The sequence below is a fragment of the Artemia franciscana genome, chromosome 18 (assembly GCF_032884065.1).
Source record: "Artemia franciscana chromosome 18, ASM3288406v1, whole genome shotgun sequence".
Classification (NCBI taxonomy): domain Eukaryota; kingdom Metazoa; phylum Arthropoda; class Branchiopoda; order Anostraca; family Artemiidae; genus Artemia; species Artemia franciscana.
Window position 1 is genome coordinate 6848722 of NC_088880.1, and position 23071 is coordinate 6871792.

At 33.8% G+C, this 23071-nt stretch overlaps 1 protein-coding gene across 3 annotated transcripts in view; it reads right to left on the bottom strand.

The window, feature by feature from the left end:
• Nucleotides 1-3583: 3583 nt before the first annotated feature.
• Nucleotides 3584-23071, bottom strand: part of LOC136038549 (probable Na(+)/H(+) antiporter nhx-9) — a 142737-nt gene continuing 123249 nt past the window's right edge. For 2 of the 3 annotated variants that reach the window (XM_065721712.1, XM_065721714.1), the window contains 3 exons: nucleotides 19574-19624; nucleotides 12812-12976; nucleotides 3584-10755 (listed from right to left, as the gene is read on the bottom strand). In XM_065721712.1, coding sequence (XP_065577784.1) covers nucleotides 10631-10755; nucleotides 12812-12976; nucleotides 19574-19624 — 341 coding nt within the window. In that variant the 3' untranslated portion in view covers nucleotides 3584-10630. The remainder of the gene's footprint in view (nucleotides 10756-12811; nucleotides 12977-19573; nucleotides 19625-23071) is intronic. The other variant, XM_065721713.1, reaches the window with a different exon arrangement.

The window sequence follows — 23071 nt, forward strand, 5'->3', positions numbered from 1 at the left end:
TTGCTTTGTTTGAGGCGGGAGGGGGCGCAGAAATTAATTTTTCCGTGAGCACCAGCAAACCGAGGAACGGCTCTGCTTGAAACCGAATGAAAATACTGTATATATATATATATATATATATATATATATATATATATATATATATATATATATATATATATATATATATATATATATATATATATATATATATATATATATATATATATATATATATATATATATATATATATATATATATATATATATATATATATATATATATATATATATATATATATATATATATATATATATATTTATATTCCTTTATTTGACCTAAACGAGCGGCTTTTAAATTTGACTCAAATGAAAGCCAAATTTAAATTTTGAGTTTCGACGGCTTTAGAATATCAAAATGAACGCATAATTATCTTAATTTACCGTTTATTGCTTCCCTCTTCTTCACTCTGCGTTTTTTGTGCATGAAAAACCTCGAAATAGTCGGCTGCTTTATATGCATAGTTATCAATCCTTCGTTCATCGTTCTCTATACTAAACAAAACACACTCCAAAAACAAAATAAGTATTCACTCTCGTAGAATAAAACAAGTATTCAACTCGCCTCATTCATTCTCGTCCAAGCAAGTTTTTCAACCCTCTCTCTACCACCGAACGCCCACTCAATCTGGAGCCTAGAAATCTTGGGCTGTACACAGAGGTGTGGCTAAAGTTTTCTATGTCGGTCTTTAACCCCACCTCCAACATCACTACCACAGTAGAAGTATACTATATTCATTCTAAATTCAAAACAGTCCTAGCATCCTTATCTCAGCAAAGTTCAACCAGGACTGATAAATAAATTGTGATGAAACGAGGCAGTTCATTGAAATGAAAGAGAATGATTTAAAAACACGTTTTTAATGCGAATCTTGCTTTTTTGGATGATCTCATAGGTCTATTTGTGACAGGTTCTTTGTTAATATTAAAAAACAAGTTTTTTAAAATGAAAGTAAGCAGCAACATTAAAACTTGAAACGAACAGAAATTACTCCGTGGGACTTTTCCTCCTCAACGCCTCGCTCTTTACGCTAAAGTTTGACTTTCTCTTAACTCTACTTTTTAAAACAGTAAGAAACTTTAGCGTAAAGAGCGGGGCGTTGAAGAGGAAGAGCCCCTTTCATATACGGAGTAATTTCTGTTCGTTTTAATTTTTAATATTGCTCATTACTTTCATTTAAAAAAACTTGTTTTTTATTGAATTTCCGGATGTTTTTGAATTAATGCATGTTTTCATCTCGGCACATAAATAATTAAAACGAAATTTGTATATCAATTATTTGCAATTTATCGGAATATTTTGAGAAAAAAGGAGCGAGGGAGGAGGCCTAGTTGCCCTCAAATTTTTTGATTACTTAAAAAAGGCAACTAGAACTTTTAATTTTTTACGAACGTTTTCATTGGTAAAAAATATACGTAACTTACGAATTAACTTATGTAACGAATTTCTATATTCGTATGTTTTTGTTGTGTATATGATGGGGTTCAACCCTCGTCGATACCTCGCTCTTTACACTAAAGTTTAAATTTTGTCCCAATTCCTTAAGAATGACCTCTGAATCACAAAGGCCGTAGAATAAATAGTTGAAATTACTAAAAATACTTTAGCGTAAAGAGTGAGGTATTACGAGGAGGTAAACCCCTCATATGCGGAATAATTTTTGTTCGTTTTAATGCTGCTCCTTACTTTCAGTAGAAAAAACTTTTCATATTTATTTTTTAAAATAATGCTAGAAAATGCTGCGCCACCCTCATTGAAATTCTCTTCCCCCATGAGAAGTTCCTCCATGGAGATATCCTCCCACGTAACCCTCCCCTCAGCTCTCCCCCCTAAACCAAAAAAAATCGCCCTGAAAACGTCTGTACACTTCCCATTAACCATTACTATATGTAAACACAGGTCAAAGTTTATAACTTGCAGTCCCTCCCACGGGGACTGCGGGGGAGTAAGTCGTCCCCAAAGACATAGTTATTAGATTTTTCGACTATGGTGAATAAAATGGCTAAACGTAAAAAATAAACGTAGGATGGGGCCTAGGTGCCCTCCAATTTTTTTGGTCACTTATAAAGGGCACTAGAACTTTTCATTTCCGTTCGAATGGGCCCTCTCGCGATACTCTAGGACCACTCAGTCGATACGATTACCTCTGAGAAAAAAAAAATAATAAAATAAACATTTATCCGTGATCTATCTTCTGGCAAAAAATGCGAAATTCCACATTTTTGTAGATATGATCTTGAAACTTCTACAATAAGGTTCTCTGATACGTTGAATCTGATGGTGTGATTTTCCTTAAGATTGTATTACTTTTAGGGGGTGTTTCTCCCTGTTTTCTAAAATGAGGCAAATTTTCTCACGCTCGTAACTTTTGATGGGTAAGACTAATCTTGATGAAACTTATATATTTAAAATCAGAATTAAAATGCGATTCTTTTGATGTAACTATTGGTATCAAAATTCCATTTTTTAGAGTTTTGGTTTCTTTTGAGCCGGGTCGCTCCTTACTACAGTTCGTTACCACGAACTGTTTGATTCATTACTGACAAGAGAGGTGTTTTCGAAAAGTATTGGATGGCTAAGGTTTTCAAAATTGATCCCGTGTTTCAATCTACTCGTACGTGGGTGAGCGTCATTACTTTTTGCGTTTAGGGAGAGGATACAATGTCATGAAGTGTTTACTGAGCTTTCAGAAAACTGAAGGACATTCAAATAATTCTAGATGTACAGCACATGTTCAGGGAAATTTAGGGAAGTAGATGTTCAGGGAAATTCTTATCATTGTTCATTTACCTGCCGCAAAACTGCAATAACTTTTGATCTTGTAAAAAAGTAAATTTCTGTTGGTTCTATTACTTTGACTTAACATTTAAGGAGAACCAATGATTAAATTTACATTTCAATGAAAAATAGGAGGTTAAAAATCACTTAAACAAGGGGAGGGAGCAAATGCCCCTCTGCGCAAAACGTGAGGCCGTGGCACGGTCTATAGTAACCGGAAGTTTAAAAAGAAGTTTGTGAAAAAAAATCTAGTGAGCCAGAATCGCCATTTGCAGCTGATTGAGGAATGATAACTGTTATAGTTCAAACTTGTCGTGGAAACAAATTTATGGGAATTTCAAAAAGAGAGCCTAAATCCCTCAAAAATGGTATCGATCGAAATGGATATCTCCTTTTCTTTACTTTTTTTTCCACCAGGGGAAATCATGCAGAGCCAGTAGTCTTGGAATGTTCGGAGAGCGAGCATTTGAGAGGTTTAAGAGGATATAATTGAGGAGACTAGAGTAAATATTATGTCTATGTAACCCACAACAGTGAGGGGTTGCCCTCTTTCTATATCTTTCCGTGCGTCTCAGGATGGCAATTACTCCACCACCTACGCCATATTACTCCAACTACCACGTACGGGACACTTTGCGCAATGCATACCCACCAGGAGCGAAGTGCCACCTGAAAGTGGGCAGCCCCTTGCTGATTAAACCTATGTGGCAGCATGTGCTGCGTACATACAGAATATAAACTAAGCATAATCTTATAAGCAAAGAGTAGATATAATGATATTTATTTTTCATAAAATTAAAACTTTAAAAACATAACAATCATCAATATTATGCACAGTTGGCATGGAATGGTGTTAAAACACTTTTCTAATATTTGATACAATCAAAGACTTGCAAAAAGTAATAAAGTTTCTTAAAACTGCCTAAGAACTTAGAATTCATTTTTAGATTGCTTTTTTGTGTGTTATTGTAGAAATATCAGAATCAACAAATTTTAGTGAGCAGAAAAATTGAACATAACCTATCTTATGATCCAATCTGGTGTAATCCATTGTCTTAATTTGTGAATAGTCGTAATAAGGATGCTCCATAATTAGAAAATAACACGAATAAGCCGAATAGCGCTAATTTTTGTTATTCGACTTAGCATTGAAGCAATACCCGGTTATAGGCTGAGAGTTGCTATTGGTTCGGAAAGAGGTACAGACGTGAATTAAGACAAGAGAAAATCTACTCTCCACGTTTTTGTATAAGCTACCTAAACTATACCTCCTTATGACCCTTACTACTCCTTATAGCCATTAATGGCGCATAGGGGTCTAATTGACGTTACATCTGCTGGGTCTTATTTTTTTTTTAACAGGAACAGGTAGCAACCCTGTCGTCCAACCTAAATTGAATCCTGGGCCCCTGATCAGAGGAGTAGCTCCAGCATTTTTATTGGGAGGGGGGGCAAGAGAGGTCCATATCTGGATAGTCAAGAGGCATGGGCTATATAACAGTTATTGTCTCCAAATTATTGGGGAGGCAACTGCCCCCCAAAACGACGCTCCTGCTCCGTATTACCAAGCAGGGGCATCGTTTCAGGGGGCAGATGCCTCCCCAATAATTTGGAGACAATAACTGTTATATAGCCATACATCTTGACTATCCGGATATGGACCTCTCTTGCCCCCCCCCCCCCCAATAAAAATGCTGGAGCTACTCCTCTGATCTGGGGCCCAGGGTTTTTGCGTGGAAGATAGTCTGGGATGGGAAGGCATGGAAGAGGATTTTGCGTGGAAAGGTGTAGAGGAGGGTTTTGCGTGGAAAGGCCGGGAAGAGGGTTTTGCGTGGAAAGGCGTGGGAGATGGTTTGGCGTGGAAAATCGTGGTTTCTTCAAATCGTCCTTTATACAAGTTAAAACAAAGCAGATTCTGCCCTGGGCAATGTATGTATAAGGTTCCTAAGGTGTATCATCCTTGTGCGCCGTATTGCACCAATTACGACAGTACTTCACTGGTGCCTGTTACGGTGCTTCGTATTTCTTTTATCCCTTGAAGTTTAGTCTTGTTCTGAAAACTGCTTGAAAATCATTTCAAAATGTATATTGGTCTTTTTTTTAAAGATATTTAAAGAAAGTTGAAATTTTGAAAGACGACGTTCACAACCAAAATCTTTGTTTCTACACACTCACCCGATTTTTTATCAGGGTCCGATCAATACGTTTTATTGCAAAATACACGAGAAAATTTATCAGAAGTATGCTAAGATAGAAAACGGCAAATAAAAAGGAAAAAAACTTTTTGTCTTAACAACATTTTTTTTTTTTTTTTACAAAGAACCTTTCAAAATTCAGGCCTCTATTAAAAAAAAAAACAATGTATATTTTGTAAATAATATACATACATTTTGACCAATGAATAGACACAAAAATACTTTCAAAGAATTGTGGGTTTCACCAACTTTAGAAGAAAAAACGCTAAAATGTAGATATTACCAACATTAGAAAAGAAAACGCTAAACTGTGATTATTACCAATGTTAGAATAGAAAACGCTAAATTGTAGATATTACCAATGTTCTGTCACAAAGAAAAAAAATATGGTAATAAATAGATACAAACAGTTAATTTTAAGTATTTTGTATTCCGTAAAAAAAAACAGCTTCACGTTCTGCTTTTGAAGATAAAAGAGAAGTACAGAAATGACCAACCTTAAATATTCCAAGCATACATATTAATAAATATACATATACCATGTGTAGGGGACGGGCGGACGTGGGTAGGGGAGAAGGGGTGCAAATAACGTCACATATGAAATGTCAAAATATTAAACAGTGCGCCTTATCCGCATCTTTGTTTTAAAGAATGATAAGTCCTTGTGTCAACAGAATGTCTTCTTCTTTTTTAAAGTTTTGAAATTGAAGTTTCAAGTCTACTTCTTAACAGTAAAGGAAATCTCAATTCTCAACAGTTCTCTTGTGTAATTCTACAACAAAATTATGTTAAAAAAAAACCGTTTTTTTTTAAAACAAAAATTTGTTTTTCAAATTGTGTAGATCTGTTTTTCTATGAGTGTTTTTTAAACACGATTTTTAGTTAAAGATTTTTAACACAATTTTTAATCAACACTCCTGAATTTAATTTACTGCTACAACCTAGTAAGGATCCAAGGAGCATAGTAAACAAAATTTAAACGGATTAAAAAAAAAAAAAAAAAAAAAGAGCAAACAGACAAACAACCGCCTAGTGACAAAAATCCTTCATTTAAAGATGATTCAGAATGATAACTATCATATAGGTTCGTCTTAAGGTCAAGGCGAAAATAAATTTAGGATAATTTTAAAAGAGCTTGAAACTCCTCAAAATTAGTAACGGATCGAAATGAAAAGTAAACCACTTAAATCATTATGGTCAAAAGGCCCCCACAGAGTGGTTTTGAGCCCCCCATCTTGTAAACAAGGAAAATCGCTCCTTGCTTGTGCAGAAGTGATTCATCTCCATTTTCCTTTACTTACATGATAAAAACCATTAATAAACAAAATCCTCAAAAAAATAATGCTCATTTGTACTACCTGACTAAATTACTATTATTATAACTGCTATTAGCACCAGGGTCGTATCGGCGGAGGGGTAGACGAGGGGTACCAGATTTGAGCCCCCTCCCGCAATTTTTGTTCGTTCGTCACAAAAGTACGAAAAATATATAAACAAATTTTTGTTACATTTTGTAGTTTTTTTTGTAGCCCCCCTTCCCCCCAACAGAAATCTGATATACGACCTTGACTAACACCATCTGACTTTTGGATCTGAATGGATATACTTAACGAACGTACAAATTTTTATTAGCTGATGCCTCAATCCATCATTCAAAAATTATAAGACCACATCTACAATAGTGGGATCATGCCAAACTAGCCTAGATAATTAATTGATCAGACTCTAAATACGCAAAGATGGCTCTCACTTAACTCTACCGATTTAAAATTTACTAAGATAAAGCTCACTAATTAAATAAAACCTCATAAAATCTCATAATTGAGATGAGAAATAATGAGATGACATAATTGAGATGAGAAAATGAGAAATAATCTCATTTGTACTATCCAACTAAATCATTGTTAAAATATCAGTTTATAGCACCATTTCATTTTTAAACTAAAAAAAGGGCGACCCAAAAAAATGTTAAAGTACTTTAAGAGCTGACGGCTCAAATTTTTATGGATTTGGCAGTTTGCCAACCAAAGCATTAAACAGACCACCTGTATGTGAGACGTTTCCTCTTCAGTATTCTAAACACGCGACTTAAACGGTATTTTCTTAGCACCAGCGATTTTTGGTTTAAAATTTAAATATCCGACTGAAGTATTTTGATATATCAGCTAGTAGTACCATTTCATCCTTAAACTAAAAAACAGGGTGACCCGAAAATGCTTAAATACTTTTGAAGCTGACGGCTCAATTGATGCTAGGATTGGCCGTTTGCCAGCCGAAGCATTAAGAAGACCACCTGGATGTGAGACGTTTCCTCTTCAGTATTCTAATCACGTGACTTAAACGGTGTTTCCTTAGCACCGGCAATTTTCAGGTTAAAATTTAAATACCCAACTGAAGTATAGTTAACATATCAGTTAATAGCATTCTTTCATTCAGTTAATAGCAAAATATAGTCGTTTGTAGACAAAATGGATAGTATGCATGAATACAGCACAATTAATGCAGCCCTTAATTAATTACACCATTAGCACCATTAATTACTTGGTATGAATTCCCATTTAATTAGCACCATTAATTACAAATTTTAAATTTTTAGAGATCAATTTAAAAGCGCCATCTTTATATTTGAACAATCAGAGTAAAGATTTTCATAAGATCGAATTGAAATATTACATTTTCTTACGAAATGATGACAATAATTACGAATTTAAATTGTGACATCAGTAAACGCTAATACAGATGTCATTTTGATAATATTCATCTGAGTCTTTTAACGAGTTTCACACTAGTTTTATGGTATGAATTATTGATATAATTAATAATTTCAGAATGTCAATAATTATAATTACTATTTAAAGCAATTAACAAGAGTTATGACACTCTAGCAGAGGCATTCGGCCTCAATTCATATTTAATTGATGAAGATCAAATGAAATAAAGAGTTTCTGAAAAGGAACATTCGTCCCTACATCGCTGCCAAAATCAAATTGGAATAGAGCCAAGTGTAGCATTTCAAGACGAATGCAAAACTATATTAGGGCTAAGCCTTCCTTTGCATAATACTGAACTGAAACTTAACTAAACCCCCGACGTCTTTAAATCATAATAGGAGTTCAACAGTTTGTCATTTAAATACTGACATATAATGCTAACAATGTAATGCCATAGAAGAATAACCGCCAAAAATTTGACAAAACTCAACAGAAGTCTCTTAAGTAACAAAATTGGATGTCAACTAACTACAAATGTCAAGAGAATGACATGAAATGTCATTTAAATATTAATCCCCTTAAATGAGATAACGATACGCAATTGAGAAGCCTGATTTTAATTTCAGCAAAATCTTGACATTTAATCATAGATGACGTTTTTTTTTGTTTCTTCAACATTTTGACATCCACTTTTTCTTTTCAGAATCTGTGGTCTTCTTTTCTCGCTCACAGAAATAATTAGAAAATGGACCTATCAATATCAAAATTGTTCTTGCTTTACCTTAAAATAAGAAAATAAATAGAACGTTCCTTTACGACCAGCCGCCCATCCTTAAATTCAAAATATATTTTTTAGATTTTTCTGTGTCAAATACTGATTTATAACACTAACATCAGGCAGCATGACTTCTACTATTTTTACATAATTCTACAGAAAAAAAGTCATTTCATACAACATAATTAACATATTTACATATTAAGTCAAAAATAAGATTGTCCTTTAGTAATCAACGACGTAAATGTCAAAGACATGCACTTGAGGAACCCCAATTTCAATAATTTTAAATTTTAATAAACCTTTGACATTTTGTGACTGTAAATCCGCTTTTTGAGGACATTTAAAAATATTTCTTTGTAATTTTACCGATTTTGACATGTTCTTTTTCTATTTTCCGAGAATATGTTGTCTTCTTTTCTGGCTCATAGAAACAGTTGAAAAATGAAGCCATTAATATGAAAAATTACTATTGCATTATCTGAAAGAATTTAACATATTATTTATTCTTAAATGTCAAAATAAGATTAAACATCACTTTTATAAGTAACTACGTAAATATGATAACAACCTGCAATTCAGAAGCTTTGATTATTATAATATTGATTTTCAGTAAAACCTTGACATTTTTATCTTAGTAGTTTCCCTTTTTGGTGAAATTTTTGTTTCTTTGTTTGACATTTAGTCGTTTTGACATTCACTTTTCCTGTTTTCTCAGAATATGTTGTCTTCTTTTTTCACTCATGGAAAAAGTCGAAAAATAGAAGTATTAATATTAAAAATTGTTCTTGCTTTATCTTGAAAAAAAAAGAGAGAAAATAAATAGAATATTCCTTTTACAACCAGCCACCCATCTGTAAATCCAAAATATATCTTTCCGATTTTTTCGGAAAATCAGAATGTCACAAAAAACTGAATGTCACGGAAAAACTAAAACTTTGATTATTATAATATTGAATTTCAGTAAAACATTGACATTTTTGATCTTAGTAGTTTCCCTTTTTTGTGACTTTAATTTGTTTGACATTTCGTCGTTTTCACACCCAGTTTTTCCAGAATATGTTGTCTTTCTTTACCGCCCATAAAACAGTTGAAAAATGGAAGTATTGTTAATAAAAACTCTTCTTGTTTTACCTTAAAAAAGGAAAATAAATAGAATATTCCTTTTACAATCAGCCACCCATCACGAATCCAAAATAAATCTTCCTGATTTTTACTTTTTGTATCTCAATACTGGTTTATACCATTGACATCCGAATGTCACAACAGCATAACTGCCAGTATTTTTACATAATTTTAGTAAAAAGGAGTCATCTTAGACTACATTATTAATATTTTAGCTATTTATTTATGTTAAAATGTCATTTAATAATTAACCAAGTAAACATGATGATGACCTACAATGGAAAAGCTATGATTTTTTTAATACTGAATTTCAACAAACCTTGATATTATTGTTATTGTGGTTCCACTTTTTGATGATGTATTTTTTATATTTCTTCTACACTTTGCTATTCCGACAAGCTAAGAAAAAGGAGTCGTCTTAAAGGATATAATTCATCAAGTAAATGTGATAACGACCTACATTTGAGAAGCCCTGAGTTTTATAGTTTTGAATTCTAACAACACTTGATTTTTTGTCATTGTGGTTTCACTTTTTGATTACAGTTTTTTCTATATTTCTTTGACATTTTTACTATTCTGACATGATCTTATTCTACTTTCCCAAAATGCACTATTTTCTTGTTCCTTGACCACAGAAACAACTAGGAATTGCAGCTTTTAATATAACAACTGCTCTTTTTTATCTTAAAAAAAGAAATTAAAACTTAAAAAAAGCAAAAAGGAATACATCTTTCGCGTACCACATCTTGAACCATTACATCTATCCACCACAATATCCTTCTATGGCATTACGGAATCAATTAAAAGAAAAACAGTAAAATTAAACAAAATCTACATGAGCACTTTCATCAATATAGTATTTAATAAATCACTTAAAGGTTATTAAATCTTCTTTTCTTGCATAATCCCGTCACGTCAATCACATGGTACAGTTTTAGCACGCAACCGTTTCCAGGCACAAATATAGACCTAACATTCTATTCTAAGTATCCCACTAAGTTTTTGTTCATGGTTTTGCATCCTTGTCTTCATCTTCAGGGATTGAAATACTAGTGGTTTTCACATCATCGCCCTCTGATTTAAATAAGTTAATTACAGATGGCGTTGGTTCCATTGAGGTCTTTATTGATCCTGAAAAATTTACAGATTTTAGAATAAGAAGAAGACAGAATCAACACAGAAAACTGGCCTTTTCATTTAATTAAATATTAGAAAAAGCAGATTAGTGAATAAAAAACAAGATATGTTACTACGGACATCTTTGCAGTGTTAAGCCTATTCTTATTTAGTGTTAAGCCTATCTATTCTTAAAAATAGATTTGACAGTACATAAGCAACGTCACCGAAAGCAAGAAACGGAAAATATACAGTTTGGGCCATATATTTGTACATTAGGAGGGTGGGAGTTAATGAGGAGGTAGCCTCCTCCTAGTCGAGGAGGAAAATATGCTAAAGAACTAAAACGTTGACTTGTAATCACAATCTTGGATAAAATTTAAATATTTAGTCACAATTTTTTAGGACAATAGGGAATTAACCTGCACTCTCTGAAGCATTACCCCCCGCCTTTAACGAAATAACCAACTACCCCTCCTGCGTAGTAGCTGAGCGCACTTAGACATCCCCCTATATAATTGCCCCTGTATATAATTTTGCGGTAAAATGGAAGCAATTTAGTTAAACGAAACTTTAAACAAACGTCAGCAGCTTTTTTTCTGCAATAAGAAGATTCATCACTCAGCAGCACCGTTATTCAGACTTACTCTAAATCAAGAGAGATGAGTAAAACGCAGTGCTTGTAGGAATGACTTTTTAAAGTTGTTTTTAGATTATAAAGTTGTTTTTAGATAGGATTTTTAAAGTTGTTTTCAAAATATTATAGTGTTTCCTTTTGTGTAGGCTAAACTGTAAGCTAATACCCAGACTGCTATTATAAAAAATCCAAAAGGAAAATTCCTTTAGTTGAGCCAACCTACGATATTCTGTATGCTTCCATTGCAGTTGGGTTGTGATCAACCTCTTCTACTTCCTTGGCATTTACTTTTGATGATGGAAAAAGACAGCAATTTTTGGGTATATTACACATAAAGAAATGTATGTAGACATGAATATTTATGTATATATGTATGTATACATTGCGATCTACTGCCCATATTTGGGTGTTAGTAGGAGCTTTCAACTCTAACTCCCACTCTTTACCCATTAGTGCCTGTAAGATTCCATGAAATTGATTCCTAAATAGTTAAATATAGTGTAGAATCCAGATCGTATCCTGGGAACTACCCAACCAAGACTCTTTAATCATCCTATTAAAGAATCAGCCCCAAAGGCAAACGTTAAAAAATAAAGTTAGAATAGATCTACTACCTATCTTCGAAGAATCTTTATATTCTCATAAATAGAAACTTAGAGCCTTATAACTTATAGCCTTATAGCCAACGTAAGAATTATATAGGTACCTTACAAAGCCTTATGATCGGGAATGTAGAGCCTTACGTAGAGGGATTTATATCCTAGAGATGTAAGTATCCCTTGTACAATAGAAGTAGGCTATGTAGCCTTTCGGGTCTTATAAGTATGCATTTGAGAAGGCACTTGTATGATATAGCGCTTACCGCTCAAGAAGAGAAGTTAGGTTATACCTAATGAAATATACCTAAGTGTGATAAAAATATAATACTTTAGAAACACATTTGGCTATATATTTGTACACTAGGGAGGGTGGGGGTAAATTATAGTAGGTCTGCATGCAAAATGTGTTAACTACAATTATTCTGCATATTATGAAGTAAGAATTGTTTTCTGACTTCACACTCTCCAAATACTTTACCCCCCCCCACCTAATGTGCAAATATATAGCCCAAATTATATATTTCCCATCTATTCTGTCACTTGTTTTTGTCTTGTCTTACGCTAAGCTGAAAGAAACTAGCGAAAGAAACCGGTTTAAAGTGCGTCAATGGATGAACAACTTGAGTGGTCGGAGCTATATCATACAAAATACCTTTGAGGCCTTTTAAGTAGCCTGCATAAGTATATAAGTAGCCTTTTAGGTTGCTTTCATAAGCATTAAGTAGCAGGAGTAATAAATAACATAAATAAGAAGCTAATAGGCTATAGTCTCATACAAGTAGCCTACAAATTCTTACACAAGGGAATATAGGCCTTAAACTTGTTATACCCTTACCAAGAAATGTTGTTGTCGGTGAATTATAAGCTGTATAATCTTTATTAGTGATCCAAGTTGGAAACTCTTGTTGTTTCACAGGCCCATCGTCTTCTGTACGCTTCCATGGCAGCTGAGTTTCAGTTGCAGTTGGGGTTGCAATTTCTGGATCGATCTCTTCAACATCTATAGAAAAGGAATTAGAATTGTATATTGAATACAAGTTAAAAATACAATACGGATCAACATCACAGCCAGATTTACAAACACGTGGGCCCTAGTCAGACAAATCAGTGGCAAGAGTGCCTGGACTCGAAACAAGGGCTCACACGAATCGAATCAGACAGGAAAGATCTACATACCACATGTGTTGCTGTCCCTCTCCAGGCCTCTGGAAGAGTGTTAGACAATGAACCACGATTGGTCGTCCCTTTGAAGTTTAGGCAAGAAGTCTCAGCAAGACTTCAGCAAGCTGTGGTCTATAGCTCAGGATCGTCCAACTTGAAGGTCAACTTTTGCTGCTGCCAGTAGGCGTTAGAGGAACTAAGTTGCAGTAAGTAAGTAAAGATTCTTGCTCCAACACGTTTGCTGGAGTTTTGACTTAAACTTACCATTTATGGCTATTGCACCTCCCCCCCACTTCACATATTTTGTTCACACAGTTTGCACATTTTGCAAATAAGAAGGGAAAGAAGCTTAGAAAATCTTAGAAATTCTTTAGAAAATGCTTGGCAATTTTTAGAAAATCATATACTTAACACATTTTGTTCACACAGTTTGCACATTTTGCAAATAAGAAGGGAAGGGAGGGAAGCAAATAAGAAGTAATAATCAATTTTTGGCTATGTGATGTGCAGCTTTAGGCATGTGATTAAGATTTCACAGAGGCACAAATCATGCAAAAGAAGTAAGTTTAATGACCTCCCCTTGCGACATAAGCATACAGAATAAAATGACTGGCTTACGAAAACATCCCAAACACGCTAACTAATTAAATCGAAGCACACACTAAAGCTGCAACACGGAACAGTCATTCCTTTAGCACTTTCAAACATCTGGTGACTGAAATACTAAACTTTTTAAGAAAGAGAGAAATTTATCAAAATGAACCAAGTGACATAAAAATACATAGTAAAAAAATACTTCCAGTAATCATCAAGCTGTCATCCCCCAAGCCCCCCCGCGCGCGTAAGTCGTTACGCGCCATATTAGTTACGCGCCATTGTAGTTGTGTCCCTGTGTCCCACCTGTGAATATAGATAGATTTATATATGTGTTTCAAACTACGTAAAAATTGCGAATATACAACATTTTTGGCTTCCCCACTACTGGAAGCTTTCCGTTTCCAATTGCCAGCAATTGATCTGAAAATGTTTGACCAGAATCATCGTTTTGCAATCGGACACGCATATTTGTAGTTAATTTTAATATTTTTACGTGTGCCCATAAATTAGAATTTTTCAGGCAAGCATTCATTTCGTCTGCAGGAGTTAAACTACGTAAAAATTGCGAATATACAACATTCTTGGCTTTCCCATTGTCTGTGCATATACAAAGCCGTATGCACTAATAATGACGTCATATGCAAACGCTCTTTTTACAAACAAACAAACATGCATACACACAACTCGTTTTTATATAGATAGATAGATAGATGGATACAATACAAATTAACTGAGTAAAACTTGCGAATATACAACATTCTTCGCTGTCCAATTGTCGCTGCATATAAATAGATTGTCAGGTTTACCGACCCTCGAACATGCAACGTACAATTGTCCATGGGAAAAACAATCAGTATTAAGATCTATACCACATTTTTCTAATGATTGACCTTGAGCTTTGTTAATGGTGATTGCAAATGCTAATCGAATTGGGAATTGCAATCTTTTAAATTGAAAAGGCAGATCCGTTGGAATCATGGGAATGCGAGGAATAAGAACAGCCTTACCCTCAAAAGGCCCTGTCAAGATTGTCGCCTCTATTAGGCTTTCCATTGTTTTTTTTACGGCAAGTCGCGTGCCATTGCAAAGCTTTGGTGGGTTGTGATTTCTTAAAAGTATTATTGGTACGCCTATTTTTAGTTGTAGCACGTGTGGTGGAAACCCTGAAAGATCTATGGAATTTAAAAATTCAGATGGATAATTAACCGCTTCATTTGGTTCCAAAACTGTGTCGACTGACTTGCAAAGGACTGCCTGGTCTCGAATCTTGGTCAAAACAATATTGTTGATTTCGTGGACGTCTATATTTTTGGGTGCGAGAATCGCTCTTTCACTTAGCCATTTATTATTTTTATAATTTTTTAGAATATTCGGAAATACTTTTTCAATCAATTCATTTTTGGACGTCACTAAACTACAGAAATCAGCAGGTAGTTGTATACGTCCTGAAATTGAGTCTATCGTATCATAAATGTGTTTTTGTTCCGACGTTAACTTGTAAATGTTATTTTGTACATACGACAATAGATCACTCGTACTGTAACTTTGTTCACGATCCAATTCTACACATGTCGAAACAGCAGCGATACGGTTAGGTGAAGGCATTCCCAAATCCTGAAGAGGTTTGTTTGCCATACGTACGCACAAATCTTCTATAATAACTAAAGTGTCGTTATAAATTTCTGATGTAAAATCAAAAGTAATTTCTGACGTCTCTAACTGTTTTCGATGGAGTATATCTTCGGACATTTTTGACTTATATTTTTCCCATAACTCTGTAGGAGCTGATGGAGAGCAAGTGTACGAATTTGACTTGGGGTTGACGTTTCGCACGCGTCATTGATGCAGTTATCCCAGTGTTGGTCATTCTCCAATAAATTCAGAGCTTGGCATGCACTACGGTAAGTGTCATGTATAGTACCGTTTACAGTTCTCAAATACTCAAAGGATGTCGGACCGGGTACATTCACCAAAAGCAGGCGTAGAAAGAAGCATTCATGTTGATTGGGGTGAACGGTGTAGAGTCTTCCTATCGTGGTATCTTTGAAGATGGTAGGTTGGCCGTAAACCCACTGGTTATCTACTTCGATGGTGGTACCGTTGTCATTGTAGGTTTTTCAGTCATTTTACAATTAGAAATTTCTCTTTCAACGGTCTTCTTACAATTAAAAATTTGTCTTTGAACGATATTCTTAAATACCTGTGTCCTGGTCGTCATTTATATTCCCTGTGTCCCGGTCGTCATTTGTGTCCCGGTATCCCAGTCTGTAATTTCTCTTTTTTCTTTTTTCAGTTTTCTTTTTCTTCTTTATTTTTCAGCTTCACTATGAAATACATATCGCCGAACCTTTGTTTTTTTAACTAAAATCTGGTAGTCATTGATGACCTTATCCAAGTCAAAGTCCCAAACCCAATCATCATCGCTATCATTTTCAGTTTTAATATGTTTTGACTCTCGCTGTCCAGGTGGATCTTCATCTAACTGCGCGGTTTTGCGTTCTTTAGCCTCAAGCCTGTTTCCTTGCTGTTCTTTTGATTCCTCGGCACGCTTTCTTTTCTGACTTTCTCTATCAGCAGCAAGTTTTTTGGCATAGACTCTTTGAGCATCTTCATCAGTCATTGTAAACTTAAACATTAATAGAATTCTACGCGAACATATGTCTTATATAACTTGAATGACGTCACCTTCAAAGCAAAAATGATGGCAACTAATTTCATGACGTCAGCCGAAACATGACGTCACCTGATCCACGATCCACAGATCCACAGACAACTTATTTTTATATATATAGATGTACATTACTACCCATTCTTTTTCAGATACTACACAACAAGTCGACGGTATCAAATTCATTAGAGTTGGCATATTCGAGAGCCCTACTATAGAGGCTTTAAGCTCCTATCTACAGAAGTGTGGAATTTTGTCCTAAGACAAGTAAAAAAGATGACGCTCTTCACAATGACGGTGGATAACAATGCTACTGTGCCCGGTGGCGAAAAAACTATACTTATTAAATGACGGTTATGACGTTAAATGACGGTTATGACGTTATGACGGTGGTTAACAATGATACTGTGCCCGGTGGCAAAAAAAATTATACTTATAAAATGACGGTTATGACGTTAAATGATGGTTATGACGTTAAATGACGTCATGACTGTGGATAATAATGATACTGTGCCCAATGGCAGAAAACTTTTTAAAATGATACTTTTGTTCTCTTGACGCCTAGTTTCAGTCCTGTGGTGGCGCAGTGGATTTGACCTTAGCTTGGTAATACGGGACCCAGAGATCGAATCACGCTGCAGGAATGCACTGCAGGGCCGACGCAGGGACCTTAGTAGTCAAGAAGCGTCGTTAATTCTTCAATAAATAAAAAACGCCTAGTTTCATATAGGCGGAATAAATGGGTTGAAATCAAAAATACACACGCTTAAATATAATTTTTTCCAAAAGTTTTATTTCTATGTTTCCACCTTTGAAAAAATAAACACTGTCCAAACTATACATCTTATTTAATACTGAAAAAAAATAGGGGGTGAAATAGAAAAGAACAAGATTAAAGGAAGACGTGCAAAACCATGCGATAGAGAGGAGATGGCGAAGGAAGTAGAGTAAAAAAGTTTATAAAAAATAAAATATTGCTAATAAATTTATGACCATGGTTCTCAGACTAAAGACATTTAAGATTCGTTAAAATTTTGCATGCAATACCACAAGCTTAAGTAACCAAAGTTAATGACTAAGTAAAAACAAGGTTAAAATTCTGTCCCGTCTTAGGGTTTGTGTTCTGTGTTGTTTTTGCAATAGACTTCCAATAAAAAAAAAGATAAATCGCTATTGGGGCTTTCCAAGACAGTAGATAAAGCCAAGCACAACCAAAAACAGGAATTTTTGGCAATATTTTTAGAAGTCACCAACAACAGAATTTCTTCTTTTAAAATATAAATCTTTTTGGGCTTAAAGCTGTTCTCTCCACTAGCTAAAGAGTATCAAGAACAGTAAAAATAAAAATAATTGCTTAAATAATTAATTAATTTATCTTATAAACCAATTCATTTCATTTCCAATTTATTTTATAATTATAAATTAATAACTAAATTCATTAAATGATAACAATTCAGGGATTATTGGATTATAATAATTTAAAATTTAAAGAATTAGAAAAAAATTGAATTAAATAGTTATTTAATAAAAAAGAATAATGAATAAGTGAAAACTTTCACTACTATATAGCCTACATCTGAAAAATCAAGGAAAATCGGAAATTCAATTTTCATGGAAAAAAAAACCTCAGAATAAAGTTATGCAGTTTCTGGTAGAAGCGGCCGCCAAAAAAAGAGGAAAAAAATCGGGAGAAAATCGGCAAAAATTAAGCTAAAATCATATGGTGCCTAACAGATTGAGGATAATAAGCGTTGTCAAATTTGACTTATTTTTGCTTATTTATCTTTATAATTCAACGAGGTAATAGTGCAAAATGCGGTTCAAATCCAACAAATTTTTGCGACAAACCAAAAGAAAAACATGAGAAAATCAGGAATGTCAAGTATGAATATACCTAAGATATGTCTAGTGGGGAAAAATAATTTTATTTTAATGTTCTTGGTATTAAAAGGTAAAATAATGACTGAGCTTTGTTTGGAATTGTGGGTTTTGAAGCTATTTTTAAAAACCATACTACTATTAATATAGACTTAATGTTACAGAAAACAATTTACTGGATCAAAACATCTAAGAACTAGAATTTTTGGTTAGAGACCAAAATCAGTAGAAAAAACTATAGCATTTTTTTAATTTTTTTTATAGCAGAAAGATATAAACAGCGGCTTTAAAAAAAAAGATGTACCCAGAGCGGGCCGACTAAATACTAATGGATGATAAAAATATGTCATGTTTGAACGACCTTCAACCAAAGAGTCTATAGGTGCAAAATATCTGGACTCGGTGCATTATTGCCAAAGAAGTGGCCAGATTGGTGCTATAAATATCCCTTTCGTGTTGTTTTTTAAAATTGCAAATATTTAATTTAGCCAAGAATGTCGTAACATAAAAAAGATTGTAAAATTAAAGTTCCCACAGTGAATAAACAGCTCAAAGTTCTAAGGAACAAAATTTATAAAATTTATGCTCCTACGATAAAAAATAAACTATAATTACATAGAAGCCAAGTTTTTTTTTTTGACTTTTCGACCAGTTTTTTGACTTTTTGACTTTGTCTTTCGTCGTAATTCTTTAAGAAAGACTGGTCAAACACAAGGGCCCGTCAAATTAGAACGAAAAATATTATTTATGAACTTAAGGACTTTAGCGTAAAGGGCAAGGGTTGAGGATGGGCAGCCCCCCTTCCGATATAAGGATTAATTTCTGTTCGTTTGAAGTTTTGCTGTTGTTCCTTACTTTTGAGTGAATGTTCCTTACTTTTGAGTGAATGCGTCACAAAAATAAACCAATGGAAAAAGAATAAGCTTTTCGACACGAAAGTAAAAAATAAGAATTTGGCTATAAATTTTTTCCACAGTGCTTTTTTTCTTTTTAGATTTGGTGTTACCACCAAAAATTTATAATTTCATAAAAGATTCTTTTTCATTAAATATCGAATTCCTTTTTTTTCCCTAGATATGTAGTTGTACCCAAGTTCAACTTAAAATGGAAGTACAAGAGTACTGCGTACCATAAGCTATTATGCGAAAGTAAAGATGTGTTAAACCATAAAAGCTAAACTTTCTATGTAAGCAAAAAGAAGGCAGCGAAAAACAAATGCATGCTCTGATAAAGAAAAAAGACTAAAGGATATTTAAATTCAATTGCGAACATCTAGGGAGTAATACAAATTACCGGGATCATTTGTCGTTATCACCACAGGTGGCAAAACACTGACTTGCTGATCTGCGTATAAAGAAAAATTCTCTTAAATAGACAAAATAGTCAAATTCAAAACGCATATATAAAGAGGGTACTGCACAGAGAAACAAGAAATTACTTGTAAAGAATGACGTGACTCAAAATCTTCCCGTTCTTTTTATTGACTTAACGTTTATTGTAAAAAGACAAATCAGGCTTTAAAACGACCAAGTCATTTGCACCTCCAGAGGTTGCATTACCTTGGTTGTCAAGATTCGTCAGCTAATGTACAGAGAAACAGCGTTGCCAACGCTTTGAAATAAGCTGTACCAGTTTTCCCACTAAAATCGTGGCACAAAGGGTTAATTTGTGTTATCTGAACAACAGGCTAAAAGTTTGCCGTAACAAGATGGATCAGAAATGAGCAAATAAAACCAAAATGTACAAGGAAATTGTAGCAAAAATGTACCGAATTGTAACGGGACCTCTAAATTCGACCCAAAACGGTATAATTGTACTGCGTTGACAACGCTGCAGAGAAGTAGATAATTTATTTGCTTAATATTACTCACAAAAGAACTGACCAGGTCTTGAAAAGACGTAAGTACTCATGTCTCTAAAACCACGTTTCCTTGTCTGTTTAGATTTGTTACGCAACAGTAGCTGGCCCGGTAAAAAAAAAGAAGGCAGGGCTATTGGCCTCTCCAGAGGAAAAAAAATGATGTGATTGGCTTACAAAAGCCGTAACAAAAATAAACCAATGGAATTAAACCATAATTAACAGCGAAATATATGACAGTGATCTCTTTGTTTCGTCAGTTACAACCTTGACCTAAAGTCAAGGTTATACTTAGGGAGGAGGGGAGGAGATCCAGGCTTTACCCCCCCCAAATGTCCAATTCGTAAAAAAGCAACCTTAACACATATAAATAATTTTTTGGCGTTTTTGCACCCCCCCCCTGTTCAAACAAAAATCTTCGACATAGCCTTGTCTATGTACTTCATACTTAAAAAAAACTTTATGTATATATAAATATATATATATATATATATATATATATATATATATATATATATATATATATATATATATATATATATATATATATATATATATATATATATATATATATATATATATATATATATATATATATATATATATATATATATTCATATTTTATTTAATAATATCTTCGTTTTCCCTTTTCGAGTAAAAGTTGGGAAGTTATAAGTGCAATTGCGAATGAAAATAACAAAAAAACAACCCCATTTGTGAAAAGCCCGTGGGCAAGCAGGGACACTTTGGCGAAGGCCAGTAAAGCTACCCCTCCATATCCACCCCAAAGCTCAATAATTAAAAGGTAAATAGTTTGAAAATAGATTTTCATTTCCAGTGGCCCCTCCCCCCCCAATTTAGGAAATAAAATAGCGTCCCTAGGGGTAAATCATGGGGTACGATCAAAATTGCTCTAGTGAAGTTGTCATGAGAAAACAATAATCTCAAGGAACAAGGAGGTTTTTCTACTGTGACAAGGACAAACAAAACAGTATGTACGAATATTACGGCTATATAACCTAAGCCAAAAAACGTAAATAAAAACTATAAAGATATTTATTAATTGAAAATCCCACAAATAATGGAAACGAAATTATATTAAAAAAAAAGAACTTAATTCAATAAATATGTTAATATAAGTTTTGTTTTTACTTTTTTTGTTTTTCTTTTTCAATGATTATCTTACCGATTTGTTCTTGCCGTTTTGTGTTCCTTTCTTTTATGTGACAAATCCTGAGTTTACTGAAATTTTGTTTTCATAAATAAGTAAATAATAAAAACGAGCCTTGACATCACCGTTCCAAGGAGGATTGATTAACACATATACAATATGTCAGGCATGTACTTGGAGGCTGGAGACGGAGCAGGAGAGATGTTTTAACCTGTGCCCCCCTCCTTGAAACAAACGTGTCAAGATGTATATATGCTATTGTCTACTACATTTTCTATATGATTTACATATTCTCTCTTTTGTTTTTAAGTTATCCCCCCTCCTCAACTGAAAAACCTTTAGTAAAAAACCTATATCTAAACATACGATCTATATGTTTAAATTCCTAAGCATAAAAGCATAAAAAAGAAAATGAACACTAAAGTTGTCGGGCAACAGGACACGCTTCATCGTCAACGTCATCGTTCACTCTCCAGTATTTTGTCTTTCTTTACATAAAAAAAAAACAAAAAAAAAAAAAAAAAAAACAAAAATGTTTGACAAACATTAGAAATTTTAGAGGAAATTCTAAATCGAACAAAAAATATTGTTATATGTGAGAAAATAATTATCAGTTAAAAATTTTTATATATATACAAAAATAAACATAAAAAAATAAAAATAAATAAAAAATATAATATATTAAATTTAAACTACACATGCAGAAAAAGTGAATGCAATGAATAAACAAAATTGAAAATAACAATACAAATTAGTGACAAGCAGTTTGCTTAACGGTGAATAAATAACGACACAAAATCGAAACATGTTGTCACAAATGAGTAAAAATACTTCTGTAATTTTTTTTGTAATTGTAATTTTTAATGTTATTTTTTTATAATGACTACAGCTATTGCGAGCAAGCATGCTTTATAGAGAAGTACCATATTTAGGCGAGCCCCAAGTTTCAGCTGGAATCATTAGAAAATGGGATTCCCCATGAGCTGGGTCTTCCGAAATAAGAAGGGTCACAGGACGTCCATAACTTCTGCCTTAAAATAGGAAAAGAGATGGCGTTGATCAGAAAACACCAAACAATGTTATTAAATTAGTATGCCCTATAATCAGCCAACTGTTTTAATATGCTTTCTTTAACACCAGGGTTTCAGTTCTATACCCTCCTTTAAATCTTTTTTTTTTAGGCGGAGTCACCTAAGCGACGTAGAAATGGGTAATCAATCAGGAAGCACCCATATAGGGTTCTGGCAACACTACATTAAGGCGCATGCTGATTGGCCTTTACTTCTAATGGTACCTGGTCAACTATGCCTGTAAATATGTGATAGTATTTTACAGAAAGAATAATTTATACCATCAGGAACGTTAGGAGGTATGTGTTACGGGGGAAGCAGTAAAACCCTCCCCCCTCTTTCATATTGCACAGTAACTCCGCCCCACATTGCTTCATGAGATTAGGAACTGCAGGTGGCCTAGTCCTTGATCTTAAGAAAGGTGGCGGGAACTCTGAAGTCTTTGGAAATCCTGTAGTTCATAAAACTCCAAAAAAAAAAAAACACACACACACAAAAAAAAAAAAAAAACAAATAATAAAAGAAACAGGGGAGTTCTATAAACAGTAAGGCATAACTCGCAAAAAGCTGAATATTTCGGAGCCCTCGCTCCATCCTCTCCCATAGTGCATATGCATATATACCATATTAGGTTATTTAATCCTTTTTTGGATTATTCGATAGGAGTGCCACTGTTCTCGCAAAAAGCTAAA